The sequence below is a fragment of the Rhincodon typus genome, chromosome 14 (assembly GCF_021869965.1).
Source record: "Rhincodon typus isolate 14 chromosome 14, sRhiTyp1.1, whole genome shotgun sequence".
Taxonomy (NCBI): Eukaryota; Metazoa; Chordata; class Chondrichthyes; order Orectolobiformes; family Rhincodontidae; genus Rhincodon; species Rhincodon typus.
In genome coordinates, this window is record NC_063345.1 from 9487679 (window position 1) to 9511408 (window position 23730).

The following is a 23730-nucleotide window of genomic DNA, read 5'->3' on the forward strand; positions in this document are numbered from 1 at the left end:
GATGAGGTTGGTCGGTAGGAGATGGAGGTGCGGCTTGAGGTGGGAGGAGGGGATAGGTGGGAGGAAGAACAGGTTAGGGAGGCAGGGACGAGTTGGACTGGTTTTGGGATGCGGTGGGGGGAGGGGAGATTTTGAAACTTGTGAAATCCACATTGATACCATTGGGCTGCAGGGTTCCCAAGCGGAATATGAGTTGCTGTTCCTGCAACCTTCGGGTGGCATCGTTGTGGCACTGCAGGCTTCAAAACCCCCTTCCCCTCCCCCTTTTCTGATGAAGGGTCTAGGCCCGAAACGTCAGCCTCTCTGCTCCTATGATGCTGCTTGGCCTGCTGTGTTCATCCATTTCTGCTGTTAGTATCTTTTGTTAAACTTTGTCATGTTCCAACACATAATAATTCAGAAATAAAATCCTTCCTTTGTTTTCTAACAAAAAGATCTCTGGTTTTTCATATCCTGCTTAACTTTCCAAAAACAGCTGCAGTTAGTCTCACTTGCAACTCCAACTCTCTAGCATGAATCCATGGGAGGTATACAATTAGTCTGGCTGTTCAACTGCATCCGAACTATAATCACTTGATATTTCTTGACTGACTGGCTGACTTTGGTTTTATTTTTGCAAATGAGGTACACTGGAAATCCTTACCCTGTGATTTGTAGAGAATAGAGAAGCTAGTTTTTGTTTTCATTTGAGCAGTGAAGGTTAGGAGATATTTAATAAAGATTATAAAGGGGATTGATAGGGTAAGTAGTGAGAAACTTTTCACTGGACGGACGGGCAGTAACCAAAGGACACAGATAATGGGCAAATAAACTACAGACAGGAAATGAAACGAAAAAAAAAATACATTGACACGGATATGTGTTATAATCTGAACACACCACATGAAAGGATAGTGGAATAGACTAAATTGTAACTTCCAAAGTGAATTATATAAATATGTGGAAAGGAACAACATTCAGGGCAACGTGAGAGAGCAAGGGAGCAGGATAGATGTCCCTTTTAGCGATCTGACTGTGTTAAGGTGTGGCCTCCTTATAGTGTGCATGTTGTTATAGAACGAAGATGACCTGCTCTTTCTGTGTACCTTATTAATTATTCTCCAAAAGCCTGTTTGAGTTATTGCTATAAGGTTAAGTTCAATGTCATCAGCAAATCAGAGATTGTTTAAAATCATCCCACGTAAGTAAACAGTTCTGACATGATTTGGAGTACAAGTGTAAATATTGTATATTGTTTGGGACGATAATGCTTATAAGGAAAATCCACATTTGTTGAAAGCTTTTGACAAGTTCTTCCCAAATTATTTTCAAACCGGACCCCAGCTGCCAGCAAAACTAAAATGTCAATAAAGCATTAATGTTTGTATGTTATCTCTAATGTTTGTATATTATCATTAATGTTTGTGTATTATAGATCAACACATAATACTTCATATATATGTGAAAATCTGAATTTTAAAAAGTGCTTTCTATAATTATTATGTGTTTGACTCCTGTAGGTTTCAGCCAAGCTCTCTGTATTTCCAGGCAACAGAAGACTAAGTGACATCCCTCATTCTCCATCACTCTACTCATCCTTGGAATCCCTTTCATAACTTCTGGCTCTCCCAAGGCACTTTGTAGCAAAATTGTATGTTTTTAAAAAACACAGAGGAAGGCAGTGGCATCGTAGTAATATCACTGAACCCCTAATCCTGAGATTCAGATTTACATCTGGGAACATGGCTTCAAATCCTACCAGGGCATCTGTCATTTAATAAGTCTGGAACTGAAAGTTAGTCTCAGTCTTAGTGCCATCATCAATGACTACAAAATACCATCCACTTCACTAATGCCCTCTGAGAAGGAAATCTGCCATATTTATCTTGCTTTGCTTACATCACCCTCAGCAGTATTGTTGATTCTTGACCTCCTTCTGAAATGCCCCCAATAAACCAATCAGTTTGAGGGCAATTAGGGATAGGCAACAAATGCTGGCCTCACCAGTGACTCCCACACCCCAAGAAAGAATAAAGGTCTCTTTTGAAATATAGGAAATATAGCAGTCAATCTGCGCAGGAAGTATGCACACAATGGTGATGATGATCAGAAAATCTACAAACTTGCTACATGGTCATTATCACATTTCAGCTTCTAGAAGCTTGCTGTTTGCAAATTGGTTACTACAATTCCTATAGTACAAAAGTAACTGCACATTAAAAGTATTTCATTTTACTTAATGTGTTTTGAGAGATTGAGATCTTACAAGGTGCTATATAAATGCGTGTCATTGATTCCAATAAGATCAGTCATATAATATGGTAACATTTGCATCAACACAATAGCAGGAACTAGCAGGTACCTCATACCTCATACATAGGGAACACTCCAGGTCAAACGCATCAACGAGCTTCGGTAAGATATCATGTTCTCTCCCGGGACTCTGTGACCTGGCTATACGATTGAATAAAACATTTTAAGTTATATACATCAAACAGTGTGACATCAAGCAGAATATAAATTATCTTTCTTAAACACTGAAATATGATGATATATAACAATATTTATCAAATATTAAATATCAACAACATTTACAAAAGTCTTTGTTCCTGAGATGTTGTGATTTTATAACCTTTTTTATTTAAATTACAGTGAAGGAAATGGGATTTTTTGGTAATAGAACTTATAAGAATTGAGAATGATCAGTGAAAATTGGCCACCACGAGTGATGTTCATGGATTAAAATGGTTGGAATGGTGGAATATGATTCTTAAAAGTACCAAAAAGTCGTGGAAGATTGTGTAATCATTGTACTTTAGTCTTTATGAAACAATGCAACACAGGAACAGGCCCTTCAGCCCACCAAACCTGTGCTGATTTCTAATCCATATTTAGGTCCACTGCTTATTGCCTATACGCAGTTTCTATCCCTCTATTTGCCTCATGTTCACATGTGTATCAATTTACGCCTTAAACATTGCTAACGTGCCTACTTTCCCCACCTCCTCTGGCAGTGTGTTCTCGGCACCCACCACCCTCTATGTGAAAAATTTTCACAGTACTTCTCCCCTAAAGAAAATTTAAAAAACAGCCTAGCTAACCACTGATCTAACAAATAGATGGAGAGGATTGCTGAATGCCATTACTAAAATGATGATGAAAACCCAGGGTTCAAAGAACAAAAAGAAACCAAATCCTGTGTGCACCCTAACATGTGCTTAACCCCGAGTGTACCTCGCTTATTGCATTTGGTGTAGCCTTCAGTTGTTCCAGGTTCTTCATCTTTAATAGAACTGCGCTGTGTTTTCAAAGTATTCTTCCTTTCGGAAATCATCAAGGCTGGTTCTGTGGACAAATTCTTCAAAGTGTCTTGGTTTTCACTCATTACTTGAGCTGGTTTCGTTGAGTTACAGTAGGAGTGGGTCTTCCATTCTTGTTTGGTGTCAAAGCCAGTTGTATCAACATTTACCTTGAAGAGTCAGGAGGACACCATTATGAAACAAACAGAACCTGACACTGAAGGAATAGAATTCTTTATTATTCAAGCAATATCCCTAAGAAAAAAAAAACATATTTTTGCGCATGATTGTGTGCATCATTAATCCATATGAAATTTGATAATCCGTCACTGAATTATCGTTCAAAAGCTAAACACCGCAAATACTGAAAACCTGAAATAAATACATAGAATGTTGTAGATACATGAGGCACACTGAGCTTGGAAAGAGAGAAACTGAATAACATTTCAAGCTGAAGGCCTGAAAAGTTAAGTCTGTTTCAGTCTCAACTGAATTACCATTCCTGCTTAGTTAGTGGATAGATTTCACTCAGACAAACTTCAGGATTAATATAAAAACTGAAAGAATTGCGGATGCTGTAAATCAGAAACCAGTTCTGAGAAAGGGTCACTCAACCTGAAGCGTTAACTCTGTTTCTCTCTCCACAGATGCTGCCAGACCTGCTGAGCTTTTCCACAAATTTTGTTTTGTTTAGGGTCAATATAGTTGGCTTGGAAATGAATCTAGCTAACTACCTCAATCCAACTGCTTCTGTTTCAGGATGTTTTGACCATTTTTCAAAATAAAGATTGGAAAACATGAATTACATACAGTCATAGAGTTGCACAGACCCTTTGGTCCAACTCATCCATGCTCACCAGATATCCTAAATTATTCTAGTCCCATTTTAGATCTAATGGCCTACTGGTCCACCAATGTCTTGATTTCAAAATTCTCATTTTTTATATTCAAATCCCTCTATGGCCTCAACCCTCCCCATGTCTTTTAAGGTCCTCCAGTTAAACCACCCTCAGAGCTCTGAGCTCGTCCAATTCTAGCCTCCTGCACGCCCTCCAGTTCCTTCACCCCTCACGGAAAGTCAATGGTGTCGTCTGCCTGAGCCAAAGTTCCCAAACTCCCTTAAGTCAACTGTCTTATCTCCTTTAAGTTGCTTCTTAAATCCTACTTCTTTGTCCAAGCATTTAATTACCTGTCTCTCTTTTTATATATTCTTTCATTGGATGTGGGCATCACTGGCAATACCGCTATTCGATACCTGAAGTAATCCTCCCACAGTCCAAAGATGTGCACGCTAGTGGATTGGCCATGCTAAATTGCGAAAATAGTGCTCAGGGATGTGTAGATTAGGTGGGTTATAGGGGCATGGGTCTGGGTGGGATGCTTTGAGGGTCGGTGTGTGCTTGTTGGGCCGAAGGGCCTGTTTCCACACTGTAGGGATTCTATGAACTGCACAGAGGCCAAGTATCCCATTACCAAGTCACCCTTTATTTACTTGTGCACTGTACACTGGCTGTGGCCAGCCAACTCAGAGTCAGTCCCCTGAACTGAGGCAATTGTAAATTCTCTGTTTATACTGGTCAGCCAGGGCTTCCTCACTGGCCTGGGTTAACAACCCCAATCAAGAATCTCATAGTCAACGAGAACCGCCTGGTTCCATGCACTACAGTTCCCATCCCAAATTGCCCTTGAACTGAACTGTTAAAAATCATCCATATTGCCGTGGATCTGGAGTCACACGTCAGCCAGACAAGGTAAGGGCAGATTATTATCGCTATTATTATTGTTCGTATTCAAAACGGCACAGTGAGTGTAGGGTGGATCTTGCAGCAGCTCCTAAGATTGCAGGCTAGATTTCTTACAGTTATAGTAATCCAGTGGTATAAGAATTTTTTTTGTTTGATTCATAGGAAGGGTTTAGAGGGATATGTGCCAAAACGCTGGGAAATGGGCCTAGATTAGTGTAGGAAATCTGGTCAGCATGGTCGAGTTGGACCAAAGGGTCTGTTTCCATGCTGTATATCTCAATGACTCTATTTAGGGCAGCAGACAGGAAGTGAAACAGTTAAATGGGGTTCTCTCTCCATCTGACAGATTTTTGTCTTTGAATACTGCTAGGGCAGATGGCTTCTCAGGGGAATGCAGTCAAAGCCAAGTCCCAGGCACCAGGAGTGGCCCAGCTGAATGTTTGATGGGGACAGGAGATGTACAAAAATATCTGAAAGCAATAGTGAGAGGACATTCTACATTTCCACATCCACTGACATGACACCAGGATGGTCCTTTGTCTCCCTGGTGCCAGGGTCAAGGATGTCACTGAGAATCTGCATGATATTCTCAAGGGGGAGGGAGAACAGCCAGAGATCATAATCCATTTATTTATTTATAAATTTATTGTACCAACAACATAGTTAAAAAGAGATCCTGTAATCAGAATATAGGGAGCTAGGAACTCATTCAGGGGGACACAAACCTTAGCAGGGGGACAAGAGGGAGGAAACAGAGATGGAAATTAAAGATAAAAAAGTGGAAAGCAACATTAAAAGGCAGAGGAAATAAGGGCTAGCACCAAATAGGGCTGGAGTACAAAGAACAAGTGTAAAAATATCAAAAAGGAATGTCTAAAGTTATTATATCTGAATGCACAGCGCATTCACAACAAGACAGATGAGTTAACAGCACAAATAATCGTACACAGGTACAACATATTGCAATTAGGGAGGAACGGCTCTGGGTCGGGAACTGAACGTCCGAAGGGCATGCAATCCTTAGGAAGGTGGAAAAGATAGAAAATGGATTAGGTGGTGTGGTGGTATTGTTAGTGAAAGCTGAAATCAGTGCAATAGTGAAAACAGATATAACACAAGAAATCTAGATGTGGAATCAGTCTGGATGGAGCTAAGAAAAAATACGAGCAGGAAACATTAATGCGAATTGTCTGTGGACCTCCAAACAATCATGGTTGGCATTAAACAGGAACTCAGAGGTGCATGCATCAAGGCTCCTCCAGTAATCATGAAGGACTTTAATCTACCTATAGACTGGGCACACTTTAGGAATAATACTATGGCATATGAATTCCTGGAGTGCACATAGAATGGTTACTGGACCAGTATTTTGATAAATCAAGTTGGGGGCAGACTATCTTTGATTTGGTTTTGTATGATGTGAAGGAGTTAATTAATGTTGTTGTGAGAAGTCTTTTTGGAAAAAGTGACAGTAACACTGAAGAATTCTACAAAGGGATGGAAAATGAAGTCGTCAAATCCAAAATTAGGGTCCTAAATCTAAACAAAGGAAATTACAAAGGTATGAGGGGTGAGTTGGCTGTGGTAGACTGGGTAACTTCATTAAAAGCCATGACAGTAGATGGACAATGGTTAATAAGCAAGAACAAATGCATACTTTGCAGCAGTTATACATTCCTTTTGGCAAATAAAACAGATCATGGCCCAACCATGGTTAACCAAAGAAGTTAATGGTAGCATTGGATTCAAAGAGAAGTTATGTAAAGTTGCTAGGAAAATTAGCAAGCCTGAGAACTGGAAGCAGTTTATAATTCATTGAAGCAGAACAATGAAGTTGATTAAGAAGGGAAAAACACAACATGAGAGTAAATGAGCAAGGCACATAAAAGCAGACTAGAAGAGCTTCCATAAATACTTAAAAAGAAAAATATCAGTAAATAAATTCAGGTCCCTTACAGACTGAAACCAGAAAATTGAGAATGGAGGACCAGGAAATGGCAGAGCAATTAAACCACTACTTCGGTTCTGACTTCACTAAAGAAGATGCATATAATTTCCCAGAATTGCTGGGGAAGCAGGGGTCTTCCAGAACAGGGAAATTGATGAAAATTAGTATTAGGAAGAAATGAATGCTGAAAATTATATAACTGAAAGGAGGCAGCTAAAGAAGTAGTGAATGTGTTTGTCGTCATCTTCAAAAATTTAGTAGATTCTAGAACAGTCCTGGCAGTTTGGAGGACGGGAAATGTAACCCCGCTGTTTAGAAAAGGAGGGAGGGAGAAAACTGGGAATTACAGACCGGTTAGCCTAACATCAATAGAGGGAAAATATTGGAATCTATTGTAAAGAATGTGAGAACGGGACACTTTCTTTTCTATTCATTTGTGGGATGTGGGTGTCGCTGGCTGACCAGCATTTCTTGCCCATCCCTAGTTGCCCTTGAGAAGGTGGTGATGAGCTGCCTTCTTGAACCACTGCAGTCCACCTGCTGTAGGTTGACCCACAATGCCATTAGGGAGGGAATTCCAGGATTTTGACCCAGCGACAGAGAAGGAACGGCGATATTTTTCCAAGCAAGGATGGTGAGTGGCTTAGAGGGGAACTTGGAGATTCCCGTATGTCTGCTGCCCTTGTCCTTCTATATCGAAGCGTTCGTGGGTTTGGAAGGTGCTGTCTGAAGATCTTTGATGAATTTCTGCAGTGTATCTTGTAGATAGTACACACTGCTGCTATTGAGGGTTGGTGGTGGAGGGAGTGGATGCTTGCAGATGTAGTGCCAATCATAGATCATAGAACATAGAACATAGAACATTACAGCGCAGTACAGGCCCTTCGGCCCTCGATGTTGCGCCGACCTGTGAAACCAATCTGAAGCCCATCTAACCTAAACTATTCCATTATCATCCATATGTTTATCCAATGACCATTTAAATGCCCTTAAAGTTGGCGAGTCTACTATTTTTGCAGGCAGGGCATTCCACGCCCTTACTACTCTCTGAGTAAAGAACCTACCTCTGACATCTGTCCTATATCCATCACCCCTCAATTTAAAGCTATGTCCCCTCGTGCTAGCCATCACCATCCGAGGAAAAAGGCACCCACTGTCCACCCTATCTAATCCTCTAATCATCTTGTACGTCTCTATCAAGTCACCTTTTAACCTTCTTCTCTCTAACGAAAACAGCCTCAAGACCCTCAGCCTTTCCTCATAAGACCTTCCCTCCATACCAGGCAACATCCTGGTAAATCTCCTCTGCACCCTTTCCAATGCTTCTACATCCTTCCTATAATGCGGTGACCAGAACTGTACGCAATACTCCAAGTGCGGCCGCACCAGAGTTTTGTACATCTGCAACATGACCTCATGGCTCCGAAACTCAATCCCTCTACCAATAAAACCTAACATACTGTACGCCTTCTTAACAACGTTATCAACCTGGGTGGTTGATATCAAAGCGGGCTGCTTTGCCCTGGACAGTGTCAAGCTTCTTGAGTATTGTTGGGCTGCACTCATCCAGGCATGTGGGGAGTGTTCCATCACACTCCTGACTTGTGCTTGTAGATGGTGGACAGACTTTGAGGAGTCAGGAGGTGAGTTACTCACCACAGTATTCCTAGCTTCTGCCCTACTCTTGTAGCCACTGTGTTTATGTGGTTAGTTTCTGGTCACACTTAAAAATATCAATATTATTATACAAAGTCAGCATGCATTTATGAAAGAGAAATCATGTTTGACACATCTACTGGAGTGTTTTTTTTAAAGATGTTAGGAGTACAAAAGATGAAGGTGAACAAGTAGATGTGGTGTATTTGGATTTTCAGAAAGCCTTTGATAAAGGCAAGGATCATTGCACAAAATCAAACCACATGGATCGAGAATTGCTTAGTAGACAAAAATTAAAATGAAAATAATTGGATCATTTTCAGAATGGAAGACAGTGACAAGTGGGATACAATAGGAATCAATGCTAGGGACCCAACTATTCAACAATTTGGATGAGGGAATTGAGTGTAATATTCATAAGCTTGCTTATGACTCAAAATTAACTGGAAATGAGAGTGGTGAGGAGGGCATGAAAAGGCTTCATGGAAATTTAGACCAGGTGAAAGAATGGGTACATAGACGTAGGGCAGCACGGTGGCTCAGTGGTTAGCACTGCTGCCTCACAGTGCCAGGGACCCGGGTTTGATTCCACCCTTGGGTGACTGTGTGGAGTTTGCATGGGTTTCCTCCGGGTGCTCCGGTTTCCTCCCACAGTCTAAAGATGTGCAGGTTAGTTGGATTGGCCATGCTAAATTGCCTGTAGTGTTCAGGGGTGTGAATCTGAGGTGGGTTGTGGAGGGATGGGTCTGGGTGGGATGCTCCGGGGGTCGGTGTGGACTTGTTGAGCCGAAGGGCCTGTTTCCACACTGTAGGGATCCTATGTAATGGCAGATGATGTGTAACTTGGACAAGTGGGAGGGAATACAGAATGGTAGAGTATTATTTAATTTGTGATAGATGGGTAAAGGTTAATGTACAAAGGAACCTGTGTGTTCTTGCACACTGGTCACTGAAAATTAGCATGCAGTGCAGCAAACAGTTAGGAAGGCAAATGGTATGTTGACCTCCATTGCATGAGGGCTTGAGAATGGAATCAGGGAAATTTAACTGCCACTGTACAGGGCCTTGGTCAGACTGCACCTGGAGTATCGTGTGCACTTTTGGTCTCCTTACTTTAGGAAAGGCAGAACTGCCATTGAGGAAGTGAACCGAAGGCTAACAAGACTGAATTCTGGGAAGGCAGGCTTTTCACATAAGGATAGGTTGTGTCAACTGGGGCTGTATTCACTGAAGTTCAGAAGATTGAGAGGCAATCTCAATGGAATGAATAAAATTCTGACAGGACTGGACAGATTTGATGTAGTGGAGATGTTTCCAGTGGCTGAAGAGCTCACAAAGAGGGGTTACAGTCTCAGGATATGCAGCAGGTCATTCCAGACTGAAATGAACCTGTGGAGTTCTCTCCCACACAAGGCTGTGGAGGCAAAGTCACTGAACATATTTCGGAAAGAAACAGATTTCTACAAGCTCAATGTGTCAAACAGCACAGGGAGAGTGAGAGAGTATGGCAATGAAATTGAGGATTAGCCATGATCATGTCAGATAGCAGAGCAAGCTTCATGGGCCGAATGGACTAATTTCTATTTTCCTGAGGATGGCAGATCTCCTTAGCTAAAAGGGCATGAGTGAACCAGATGTGTGTTTCCCCCAGTGATAGCTGTCATTTGACAACTAAGACTAACTTTATATTCCAAATTGATGAATTGAATTCAACTTCCACCACTTCCCATGGTGGGATCCAAAACCCACGTCCCTACAGCTTGAGGCTGGGTCTCTTAATTACAACCACAAACAAAAACAGAAATTGCTGGAAAAGCCCAGCATTAACATGTCGGCTCGAGTGACCCTTCCTCAGATGGGTCAGTGGACCCGAAATGTTAACTCTGATTTCTCTCAACAGATGCTACCAAACCTGCTGAACTTTGTCAGCAATTTCTGTTTTTATTTCTGATTTATAGAATCCTCGGTTCTTTCGGTTTTTGTTTAGTATTTCCTCTGAATTACAAGTGCAGTAACAATACCACTACACCACCACCTCTCCTTGGCATTTCCTCCTTTCTTTCAGTCAATTCATTGAATATGCTTCTGTTAAGCAGCTTGGAACATTTCACTATCTGCGATCAGAATGAAAAAGGAAGATGTCTTACTGCACACACCTTGCATGAATTTTCAAATACATTGCTGGAATTTCTAGAATTCAGTGAGTTCAGGACAATTCCCTTAATTCGAGATCGTGGAGACATAACTTGCATTATGTCAGGTAACCTTTGATGTATATTTTCAGCAATGGGCGAGAGCAAATCACACAGGATCTGGAAAAGAGAAACAAAGAAACAGGATTTAACATGATTTTAATTTGTTTTTAAAAACAAAAACTGGTTTCAACATCACTTGAATTTGAATGCTGCTTTCAAGTTGTTCCAAGATTGAGCTGCTCAAATATAACAGCTGAAAAAGTATAACATTACAATTTATCATGTGTTTCATAAACTTTAAGTAGTAAGAAATTTGATTCAAGATCAAATTTCATATTTATAAGCATTAGATGTGATCCAATGGCAGACAGAAATGCTCGCAATATGGTGCTAGAAAAATTGCTATTTGCACCCAAGAATGGAATGAATTTCTATTGTAATGTCTGCACCAGGAAACAATCGAAATGGAGTTTAGAAAAACAATCCTACCTGAAAAAAGGGGTCAACATTCATATAAAGTGAACACAAGAATTAGGTGCAGGAGTTTGGCTTCTCAATCTTCTTCATCTTTCACTAAGATCATGGCTGATCTGCTTGTGACCTCAATGCCACACTCATGCCTACTCCTCATAACCTTTGACTCCCTAATTCAGTAAGAGCCAATTAAGGCAGCATAATTTTAAAATTACTCTCAAACATCAATAAGAGATATTAAAAAGCATTTTCCACACAAATGACAGTGGAAATCTCAAATTTTTGCCCATAGTAAGCTTTTGCTTTATTGAAAGTTTTAGAACAGAGGTTGTTAGATTTTTTTGATACATTAAGTTATTAAGGAATAAAGAATCAAATGAGTAATCTAATTTATGATAAAGATCAGCCATAATCTAATTGAATGGCAGAACAGGCTCAAAGCTGCCTTTTGTTCCTAAGTAGTCTATCATTACTAACTTAAACTTGAAATATTTCAATTAGAGCTTATGAATTTACACTAAATTAGGCAGCCTTTGTTTGGCATATATAATCCATGTGTTCCAGTTCTACAGTATGAATGCTTAATTACCTTTTGGGCTTCCATTTTTGCTGTTTTATTTTCTGAATCTAAAGCAATACAAATTAGATACTCCTTCAAAGCTTTGTCCATTTTCTGCAGGCCAGCTAGTGCTTGTGCTTTTCTTAAGTGACCCTAGTAACAAAGCACACTGGTTGTTTAGGAAGCACATAGCGATCACCCTGCAATATAACTAAAACTGTTATAACGACGAAACAAACAGAACAAATGTGGGGTATTTGAGTTGTTTAAAATCTCACTTTAGACCAGAAAGGCTGGATGTTACAAGCAGCATTTCCATCATGCAGTGCATCTTCAAAGCATTTCAGACTCGCATTAATCTGTGCACGGTTGCTCAACAGCAAGTGGTCTTTGGGGGCTGAAAATAAAGCACATAAAGATGCCAAATAATTGTCACTTCATTCATTTAAAAATGTCTACACTTTCAATGCGGCCTGTTGAGACAGTGACTCTGTCTATGCTTTCAACTATCATTAAACATCCATGTGTCAGTATTCCTCTTTCTTGGTAGTGTTTAAGGTCAAAATAACTTAAACTTTGTTCTTTCCAGCATTCCTTGCTATTTACGTAAGAATGTCTATGGTGTTTCATTTGGATGTAACATCACGTATTTCTTGCTCTGCGCGCTCATTTTCAAATGGCAAATTCCACTTCCAAAGTAATTAGATTTGGATGCCTTCCTTCACTGTGGCAGGGTCAAAATCCTGGAATTCCTTTCCTAGCAGCTTTGTGGGTCTACCTACAGCATATGGACAGCTGTGGTTCAAGAAGGCAGCTCACCACCACCTTCTCAAGGGTCAACTAGGGACAGGCAATAAACAACAGCCTGGTGAACGCTCATGATCGCTGAGTGAAAAGAAAGAAAACTGGGAGGCCATTCAGCACATTGTGTCACCACCGGCTCATCACATGAGCATCGTTACTTAGTGCTAATCACTTGTCTTCTCCCCATAACCCTTCTCATCATTTTATTCAAATAATCATCCAATAGCCTCTTGACTTCTTCAATTGAACATACCAGAATTCACGTCTTTCAGAATGAAACCTCTGTTTCAACTTTATTCTAAAGGTTAACAAGAAATCTGTGATGTTCATTACAACATGACTTTATCAAAGCAGATTGCCAATCATTAACTTGAATAAAGATACAATACCTTCCAGTTATTTTTGTCTTGCATAAGTAAGGCAGCACAAAACGGTTACAACAAAAACATTCTTTCAAGCAGATACAGAATCTTTAAATATTTTCTAAGGCAGAGATAGATGGATTTTTGATTAGCAAGAGGATGAAAGATTATTGGGAAGCTAGGGTAGGGTTGCAAGAATGTCGAGTCAAAGTGAAAATTGGTTCCACCAACATCTTATTGAATGGTGGAGCAGTCTTGAAAGGTCCAAATGACCTACTCTTATTCCCTCGTTTGCATACTTGTAAAAGTCAAACCATAGTATAGATAGACTCTACTGCAACAGACTGACTTCAGGAATCTATAGCTTGGGTAATCATGTAGTGAACCCTCAGTCCAGGATTTCTGACCATCAAAAATTCCAAATCCAAAACAAAGAAAACAGGTGAGAATATCAAAACCATTTAATCATAAGGTATAGGAGCTGAAGTAGACCATTCAGCGCATTGAGTCTGTTTCACCATTCAAACACAAAGTTGTCCTCCCCATCTGGGAATCGAACCTCCGTGCCCACAAAACAGGCAGGGATACTAACTACCGTATTGATAAGGGACATTAGCTCTTAATGATTCATGTCTTAAAACCAGAAACAGACAGTGATGCAAGCAGATTGAAAATGTGTGTTGCTTAAATGTCATCTCAGTTACACTTAACTTTCTTCATTCTAAGAATACTTTTTCTTGGAAGAAGAAAGCCAGATGAAAATTTGAACTTTCCTCTCCACCCACTGACATATATTTGTGAATGCATAATTTAATTTAAAGATGGCTTTCTTGATTGCAACTTATTTTTCTCAACTGACTATATGAAGATCCAGTACTTTCATCAGCAAAGGAATAGATGGAGGTGGCTATCATCTAGGCCTGAAATGATAAAGTCCTCGAAATGCATTATGCAGGTGACAAGGTTAAAATCATTGGCTTTATCTTGCCAATTCTCAGCCTGGGGTGGAGCACTGGATTAGGGAAGTTGATTCAGCAAACTGAAGTGTGGGGTTCACTGAGGAATATTCCACAGTGCTGCTCTTTCTAATGGCCCTGGGTTTTTATACTGTCTGGAGACTACATACTGGAGAGTTGGTTGCAGGAGAGCTCAAAGAAAGTGTCTAGTTATGAAGCTCTAGCCACCAAGAGTTTTGGTGTAGGCTTGACAAGTTCATTTATTCTTTTCTGTAATCATTGACTTGTACTCTTCTGAATGACGCCTTCCAAAGACAACGTAGATTTTTGGGTTATAATCCTTGCTCCTCTTTGGAACCATCCTGAATCAGACATGAATTTTCAAATTGAGGCAGAGAACATCAAATCCCCACCTGAGACTTCTACCGTACTCCAGATACACCACCCTTTGTGTGAGAAAGTTGCCCCTTCGGTCCATTTTACATTCTTCCCCTCTCACTTTAAACCTACGCCCTCTTGTTTTGGACTCCCCTACCCGGAGGAAAATATATTGGCTATTCATCCTGTCCAAACCCCTCATGATTTTATAAACCTCTATCAGGTCACTCCTCAGCCTCCAACGCTCCAGGGAAAATGGCCTCAGCCTAATCAGCCTCTCCCTATAGTTCAAACCCTCCAACCCTGGCAACATCCTTGTAGATCTTTTCTGCACCCCTTCAAATTTAACAACTTTCTTACAGCAGGGAGACCAGACTTGAATGCAGTATTTGAAAAGTGGCCTAACCAATGTTCTGTATGGAGTCAAAGTCATAGAGATGCAGCGCATGGAGACAGACCCTTTGGTCCAACTTGTCCATGCTGACCAGATATCATAAATTACTCTAGTACCATTTGCCAGTATTTGGCCCAAATCCCCCTAAACCCTTCCTATGCATATACCCATCCAGATGTCTTTTAAACATTGTAATTGTACCAGCCTCTACCAATTCCTCTGACAGCTCATTCCATACATGTATCACCCTCTGCGTGAAAAAGTTGCCCCTTAGGTCCCTTTTAAATCTTTCACCTGTCACCTTACACCTATTCTCTCTAGCTTGGGCCCCCACTCTGGGGAAAAGACCTTGGCGATCCACCCTATCCATGTACCTCACGATTTTATAGTCACCCCACAGCCTCCGACGCTCCAAGGAAAATAGCCCCAGCCTATTCAGCCTCTTCCTATAGTGATCCTGGCAACATCCTTGTAAATCCTTTCTGAACCCTTTCAAGTTTCACAACATCCTTCCTATAACAAGGAGACCAGAACTGCATGCAGTATTCCAAAAATGGCCTAACCAAGTTGCAATATGACCTCCCAACTCCTATACTCAATGTACTGACCAATAAAGGCACACATACCAAACACCTTCTTCACTGCACTGTCTACCTGCGACTTCATCTTTAAGGAACCGTGAACCTGCACTCCAAGGTCTCTGTTCGGCAGGATACGGGCCAAATGCTGGCAAATAGGACTAGACTAATTTACGATATGGCCTGGTTCGGTCACATCTGGAGTATTGTGTCCAGATCTGGTCACCTTATTACAGGAAAGATGTGGAAGCGTTAGAAAAGGTGCAGAGAAGATTTAGCAGGATGTTGCCTGGAATGGAGGGAAGGTCTTACGAGGAAAGGTTGAGCGCGCTACGGCTTTTCTCTTTAGAACGACGAAGGATGAGAGGTGACTTGATAGAGGAGAGTAGACAGCCAGAGACTTTTTCCTAGGGTGGAGGTAGCTTTTACGAGGGGACGTAGTTTTAAAGTGAAAGGAGGTAGATATCGGGGAGATGTCAGAGGTGGATTCTTTACTCAGAGTGGTAGGGGTGTGGAATGCATTGCCGGAGAGGGTAATGGAGTTGGCCTCATTAGGGGCATTTAAGTGGCTATTAGATAGGCATATGGATGATAGTACAAGGTAGCGGTGGAGGTTAGATAGACTTTAGGTTTGGGGTAAAAGTTCAGCACAACATCGTGGGCCGAAGGGCCTGTACTGTGCTGTACTGTTCTATGTTCTATGATATTTGATCGGCATGGATGAGTTGGACAGAAGGGTCTGTTTCAATGTTGTACATCTCTAGGACTCTGTAATCTTTTTGACAGGTTTCAACCATATTAGATTAGCATGGTATCATGAAAGTCTAGGAACCTCTCCTCAGTGACATACCTCTCCAGCAAACAGTGTACAGAATTCACAAGCTAGTGACACAAAAGATCAGGGGAGACAATATAACTTTAAAACTATATTAAAGACCCAAGCATCCAATTTACAGGTCGGTGACTCAGTTACGCATAGCATCAACCGCTTTAGGAAAAGAGAGAAAATACAATCTAATTTCTAGTAGAGAATCCAATTTTTAAATCCAAACATTGTGACTGAAAGCAAGATGACTCTGACCTAGTTAAGGGAAGAATTGTCATTGCCTTTCTTATAGTTGTACCTTAATTGGTTGGAGTGAGTCTAGCAAATCTGAAAATCCAATGTGTACATCTATTTGTTTATTTATAAATGTTTCTAAATGACAATGAGGGATGGTTACATGTGATTAAGGAATGAAAGTAAAGTATAAATAATTCTTATTTATGACTGTCATAAGGCTATTGCACTGTTGTGCCAAGTAAGCCTGTTCCCAGTTATTTCTCAAAAAAGGTTCTGTTAAACAACTACTTCCTACAAAACTTCAACATTGCTGAAAAGAGGTGTGTTGCTGAAGGACTCATCAGGACAAATGCAATAAAGTCAAATGTCAAAGGAATACAACAATTTCAGCAACAAATCCCTCTTTTGAGCCACATTCAATGTTATATTAGAGTAAATTTCCAGGTTAAGATCTGGGCTTTTTTGATTCCGAAGGAAACCAGTATCGAAGCAGAATAGAAAACTCATGATGGTCAAACGCGAGTAATGCATTTGACTGTTTGAAAATTAAGGGATTGGTAATTTAGTTTGGATTTAGATTTGGCAAACAAAAAAAAAATCAATTGTCTGTGATTTAGGGTTATCAAGTATTACACAGCGGTAGCTCTGTGATAGTTTGCAAAACTATCATCAATATTTTACTTTGCAATAAGTGTTGTGACTTTGGAAATAAATCCATTGTTATGCCGATAAGCTTTTTCTTAAAGACCGCTTTGTTTGGGTGAGTGAGGTAAACGGCATTAGGAAGATCAATCCTTAACTTTTTAAGCTTTCAAGGCCTGATTCCTCCACATTGCTGGGCGCATTAAAAAGGGATAAAGTGTGGTCCAAAATCACGTTTTATAGCTGTAAATGACTGCAATTATACGCGTTTTGAAAGCCCGTTTGAAAGAGGCGTGTAATTGTGAAATTATTGCGATAGAATGTTCCTAAAGCCATACCTTTTTTTAAACATTTCCTACTTATATTCATTCAACACACACATATAAAATAAAAACGCAGCATTGGAACTGATTTGCAAATTAAAAGCTTCAGATATTGATTTGACTGTTTGACCCATTTTTCCCACTCAGGTTACACAACAGTTACTCTCCAAACCTAGGATTCTGTGACAAACGGCCAATAGGTAGGATCTTATGCAACACCTCCTGATAATCCCAGAAAATTGCTGGAGAAACTCGGCAGGTCTGCTGGCCTCTGTGGAGCGAGGAAGAGAGTTCATGTTTCGAGTCCAATGTGAACTTTGAGGAAGAGTCAAAATATTAACTTCGTCTCTCCATCAGACCTGCTGAGTTTCTCCAACAAATGTGTTTATTTCAGACTTCCAGCATCTGGAGAACTTTGAGTTTATTTTATTTACACTTCCATAAATCTCTGGGAAACGCTGTCCAAATGCCCCTCCATCAAATTTCGACTTGTCACTAAAAAAGCCATCAGATTTATTTTGCCAGCGTGGTGTGGGGGCTGAGCTTCCTCACTACATTTTTCTCTTCCCTTTAAATGTGCAAATAAATAACTTAAACCGCCCCCCACCTTCGAAATGAATGCTGGATAACTTGATGACTTGCAAAAAGTTTTAAGAACACAAAAGCGTTGCCCCAAATTCACACTCGTCCGGAGAATTGAGGCCGGCAGGTTACACACAGAAAATAACAGCAAGACGTTACCTAATGCAACAGCTTGGTGATATTTCTCTAAGGCGGCCAGGGGTTTGTTTTTCTTATATAAGCTGTTCCCTTCGTGTCTGAGAGTGAGTGCTCTGGTCTCGGCCGGGAAGTATTTGCCTAAGAAACTGTTCAGGACCACGTTGATTCTGCAGGCTCCGGCAGTAGGGACTCTCTCTTTACAAACTTTGCAGCAAGCCCTCTGGCTCTCTCGTTCCTTCTCCAGGCAGTTTTTGCAGTAAGTGTGTCCGCAGCGTAGAGTGACCGGCTCGAACAAGGTGCCCGTACACCAGCGGCAGCTCAGCAAACCCACGCCCGGGGGTTCACCTTCTCCCCAGCCCTGGCTGACCCTCAGGCTCCCGGCTAAGAAATCCACCAGCTCCCCCAGGTGCTCGGCTCGCAGGCTGCCCTGAGCCGAGAGGTGCTGGTACTCCTGAAGCGCTTCGCTCAGCCTCTCCGCCAGCACCAGGCAGCGAGCACGTCTCAAGCGGACCTCCTCTGGATCGCCCCCCGCTTGCTGCTGTTGCCTGGCCCGCAGCTGCCGCTGGTAGATCTCGGCAGCCAGTTGGAAATTCCTCGCCTCCGTTGCCAGCTCCAGCACCACGTCCAGACCCCTTCCTTCTGAACCCATGGCTGGAGGAGACCAGGGGACAGTGCCAGGAGGTGGTGGGTGGGGAGGACAGAAAGAGGAGGATGAAATCAGCTCCCAGACCCTACTGCCCCCACTCAAATCAAGCCAGCTCTTCCCTCACTCCGACACCCCTCTCTCATTATGCCTGGCTCCTAATCCTTCAGATTTCCCCACCACACCACCGACCCTTCCTTTCCAATTCCTATGGAGCAGGGAACGCCAACCACAAAGCAAAAAAAATGTTACATAAAACCCAAAATCACATGACAGCCATCCTCTGCCTCCCATTGGCCTGAGTCAGACTGTTACAAAACCAGCAAGTTCTGTAACATTCTGTTTATTTTGAATTATTTTATTTTTGGTTGTGGGATGGAGGGATTGCTAGATTGACATCTCTCTCCGCCCTCCTCGCTACCTCTGAAGCTGTTTTTATTTTGCTCCCCACAGGTATTGACACAAACTGTGACAAGTCACCGTGCACAGGGCTGTGTACACACACCCACTTGCAAGAGCTAAATATTTAATCTGCGCGGTACAAAAAGGCAGTGCACCAGCCCCACAATATACCAGCCCATCACCCAAATATTGTATCGATAACCATGCTCCTGAACGCTGGCTTGAAATATTTTTTAGCACGTTTTATATCAAACCTGTAATTACTCCCAACTGTTTCTGCATTAAAACTAAAACATTGACCGACGCAAATGTTATAGCGTATTGATAAGAAAGGTGAGATTCTCCGTCTGGCTCAGCTGGTTTGCAAAAACAAAAATACATTTGTTAAACTGCATTTGTTAATTGTCGCCCACAATTTGGATTCAGATAACTTTGATACACAGAATGTTCTCTTGTCGACTGTGTTGTGTAGATTACATCACCCTTATGTAAGACAGTGTCCGTTTACATAAAACCTCTGATAGTGCTGGAAGTTTTTTTTTCCCCTGAGGTGGAGATAGGAAAACAAAACAAAAATAGCTAGTGATGCGATAACAGGAGGCATTTTTTTCCACCTTTGAAATAATTACAGGGCTAGCTAACCGTCATCAATAAAACCAACGGTATGAACAATTCTTGGCAAATTAGCAATGCCAACATGGCTAGAATGGCTGCAGATATGTGTAAATATTCAAAAGTAAGCAGGGTAAATCTTGATAGTTGTCAATACTTGTTCACAGGGAAAAAGAAATGAAATCAAGCACTTTCTTCAATTCACATACATTATTGTAACCAAAACAAGGAAATGCAGATTAATTTTCCAATTAAAAAACCTGAAATGACCCAGTCAAAAAGCTTCACTTTTGAAAGTTAGTTACATAACTGTGTTTCTATTTTGGTTTGAGAACTTGCTATTTCTCTATCACACAAACCATTCCCCGTGTGTCACCATGACCAGAATGTTGACTCCTTATGTAACTGCCCTGGGTTCAATCTATGCAAGCAAAATAGGCAGGGAGTTAACTATAACAAGTGTCGCACAACTGTGCATGTATCGGACAGCCTCGTCTGAAAATGAGAATTTTGCTTATGAAAGGGTCTGTGTTTACAGGTGCTGTGTGGTCAAATTCCAACAGGATGGCTTTGCAGTGGGATTCTTCACCGTTATCTCTACATGGGATCTGAAATGGGCACCTTGCTGCTCACTAGTGGAAAGCCCAGAGCTGGGGTTTCTCCGGCTGGCTGAGAAATGACAAAGATGATTCTCCAAATGTATCCAGTTCATCAGATTATGGAGAGCTTTACATTTAGGCCATGATTGTCATTTTAAATACAGTATGAACAAATATCAACAGCAAGTTATACAATGGAAACATTTCGAAAAAAAGTGCATTGAAGAGGTTGCAACAAAGCATTGATTTAAGGAGGGGATCTTGCGGAAATCTCTTGGCAAAACTTTGTTAGGCTGTAGACAGCAGCAAAATAATTGTATTTAACAATTCGAATAAGACTTCAGATCAATCAACTGGAAGGAGGCAAATGATCAATGACAAAGTTTACCGGTTAGGTAGAAACTCCAGCAACAGAGTAAGCTGACAATATCAGGTGACCTTCAGTTGCAACAGTTTGGCTTGAGGACCGTTGATTCAAGTTCGTTTCAGAGAATTTTCTAAAGAAAAATGCATCATCATGCATTGTTGTTACCACCGTCAAAGCCAGCCCAACCCTGATTTTGGGTTAGGGTGACTGCTGCAGCGTATGGATACCCACTAGGCTGTTAGGAAGGGATTTGCAGGATTTTGAGTCAGTGATCGTGACGAAATGGCGATATAGTGCCATACCAGGATGGTGAGTGACTTGGAAGGGATAGTGTTTTGCTGTTCTTGTCTTTCTAGGTGGTAGACATTGTTGGGAAGGAGTTGTTGCAGTGCAACTCGTACACCCTGCTGCCACTGTGTGTAGATGGCAGAGTGTCTTATTTTTGCTTATGTTTGCTTATTTAGGTGCCAACCAGCAAACTGAGCTTTTTGAGTGTTGTCAAAGAGTATTCTATCACACTCCTGACTTATGCTCGTAGATGATAAAAAAAAAGCTTTGAGTGAATTATTCATTGCAGAATATCCAGTCTGTGACTTTCTTTTGTGGTCTGCTTACAGTTCTACACTATGGTAACCCATGGGATGCTGATGGTGGGGAATTCAACATTACTAATCCTGTTGAATGTTAATGATTAGACAGCCTCTTGTTGGAGATGGTCATTGGTTTGCACTTGGATGGGTAAAGATTATGTGTCACTTATCAATCCCTTGTTGTTTGGGTCTTGTTGCAGCAGGTAAAATATCTGAGGAGTTATAAATTGAACTGAACCCTATCATCATCAAAAAAAAATCTGCACTTCTGACTTTATAATGGAGGCAAGGCCATTGTTGAAACAGCTGAAGGTGTTTGGATCTATACCATTTGGAGTTTCCCAATAGGTCTCATGCAGCAATGGCTTGGGGATAAAATTATTGACATCCAATAACCACAACCATCTTTCCTTATGGTATATATGACTCCACCATAAATGGTGAGTCATGATTCCCAGTGAATTCAATTTTCCCAGGTGCCTCAACACTGCACTCAATGCAATGCCACCTTGATGCCAAGAAAACTCACTCCCACCTCAACTCTGGATCTTCAGAGTAACATTGTACTGAGATCCTGCATCAAGATCCTGGCAGCAATGGTCAACAGCTTATTAGTGACTAAGTGCTGTTTTAGTCAAGCACTTTGCTAATGGTTGAGAGCAAACTGTTGCATTGGATGGGCCAGTTTGAATTCATCTTTTTTTTTTAAACCAGCTTTTACACAATCCAGACTGCCACCAAATAGTGAAAAAGTTCCACACTTACAGAAATGCTGGCTTTCAGATGAAATCTTAGAAATAAGCCCAATATCTTCTCAAAGGGGTAAAATGTCACAGGCTATTATTTGGAGAAGTACAGAAGGGCTTACCCCTGTGTCCTGATCAATATTGATTCAACAACACTTATAAACTGATTAACTAGCTTTTGACTTGAGCCCAGAAATGAAGCTAACGCTGCCAATTCAGCACTGAGGGAATACTGCACTATCAGATGCTGTGAAATTGAGGCTCCATTTTATTTCCTTTGTTGGAATAAAAGATCCTATGGCATTATTTCAAAGGGCAAAGGGTTGCTGGTGGTTGGGGGTGTGGATTGGGTGGGGCAGGCAGAGTGAGTGGAATTATCTCCAGCATTTGAGTAAACACTTATAGATTAACATCGGAGAAACAGCTTGCGTCATCATTATTACATTCATAACCCTGGGTGGGGAATCATTTAGCTCAGTTGGCTGCACAGTTGGTTTGCTGTTTAGAGTGATGCCATCAGCGAGGGTTGAAATGTTCAAAGAATGCAAGTTTTTCCATCGACTCAGCTGTTCTGGTGTTGTCTGTTTCTTTCTTCTCGGTAACTGGAGTAGAGCTGGGGAAAAAAAAAAAGCCCCATTTTACCAAAGAACTTTGCTGTTTCAACTGATGCAGCCTTGATTCCAGCCCCACTGTCAAATCATTGAATATATATATCCTGAAAGGTAACCAACATTTCCAAGTTGACAGGTGAACGATGAGTTGAAACTGCTGCAGGAAATTACAATGAAGTCTGCTAAGATATTGAATGGATGACCCTGTAAATACTGTCCTAGATAAATGGTATCAAGTTAAAAACAACCAGAACCAATTCTTTGGTTACAGACATTGCTATAATATTAGCGTCTGTCTATGACTGTGCAGAAAAATGTGATCAAACCATTGAAATAAATTCCATTGTTTACAGATAAACATTTAGGCAGTTTGACAATAAGTGGGTAAAGAGAACTAAAGGTTCTGTTTACATTTGACCCAGATACATGGCAGAGTGGCTTATTGTGGAACAAATATTTTAAGTACTAATGACCCATTTTGTTTTCCTTCAAGGAGGGACTACTAGATTCTTCCATTACAACATCAGTGGTTCATTCCAACATACATCTCATTGAATGTCTTGTATCAGCAAATGATTTGCAAGTTTATAGCTAGTCATCATTTGGATTATTATTGAATAGCAGTGGAAATTATTAAGCAAAATTGAAGCGTTACTAAAATAACTCAAATCAGCTTGTTAACCTGATGACTCTCCACAATTCTATTGGAGAGAGATGGAGAAGGCAAATGTACAAACCTGTAAATGTGATAGGAAATAGATCAGATTTGCTTTTATTTGCAATTTACTATCACGAGTATTCTTCCAAAAAATGATAGTGTAAAGTTTTATAAGTCACCATATCACAGCACCTATATTAATGACAGAAGTCCTAGATAAGGAGAAAAAAATAAAAATTAAGACAGAGTTCATCTCAGATCAATTTCAGTTTGGAGAAAGTTGATTAATATGATGAATACTGGAATACCTGGAAGCCACTGCTGAAGAAGACCTCCACACCGAAAAGACCTCCAAACTGGGACAAGACCACCAAACCTGGAGACCATCACGCCAAGCCAAGACCACCCCTCCGGGATGAGGCTGCCA

The 23730-nt window shown here is 41.0% G+C and overlaps 1 protein-coding gene across 1 annotated transcript in view; it reads right to left on the bottom strand.

Annotated features, from left to right (window-relative positions):
- LOC109914981 (LON peptidase N-terminal domain and RING finger protein 3-like) overlaps window positions 1-18966 on the bottom strand; it is a 48019-nt gene extending 29053 nt beyond the window's left edge. The window contains exons 1-6 of the mRNA XM_048605262.1: window positions 18097-18966; window positions 12134-12252; window positions 11886-12008; window positions 10784-10939; window positions 3214-3448; window positions 2294-2433 (exon numbers count right to left, since the gene is read on the bottom strand). Of these exons, the coding sequence (XP_048461219.1) occupies window positions 2294-2433; window positions 3214-3448; window positions 10784-10939; window positions 11886-12008; window positions 12134-12252; window positions 18097-18724 (1401 nt within the window). The 5' untranslated portion in view covers window positions 18725-18966. The remainder of the gene's footprint in view (window positions 1-2293; window positions 2434-3213; window positions 3449-10783; window positions 10940-11885; window positions 12009-12133; window positions 12253-18096) is intronic.
- Window positions 18967-23730: the final 4764 nt, after the last annotated feature.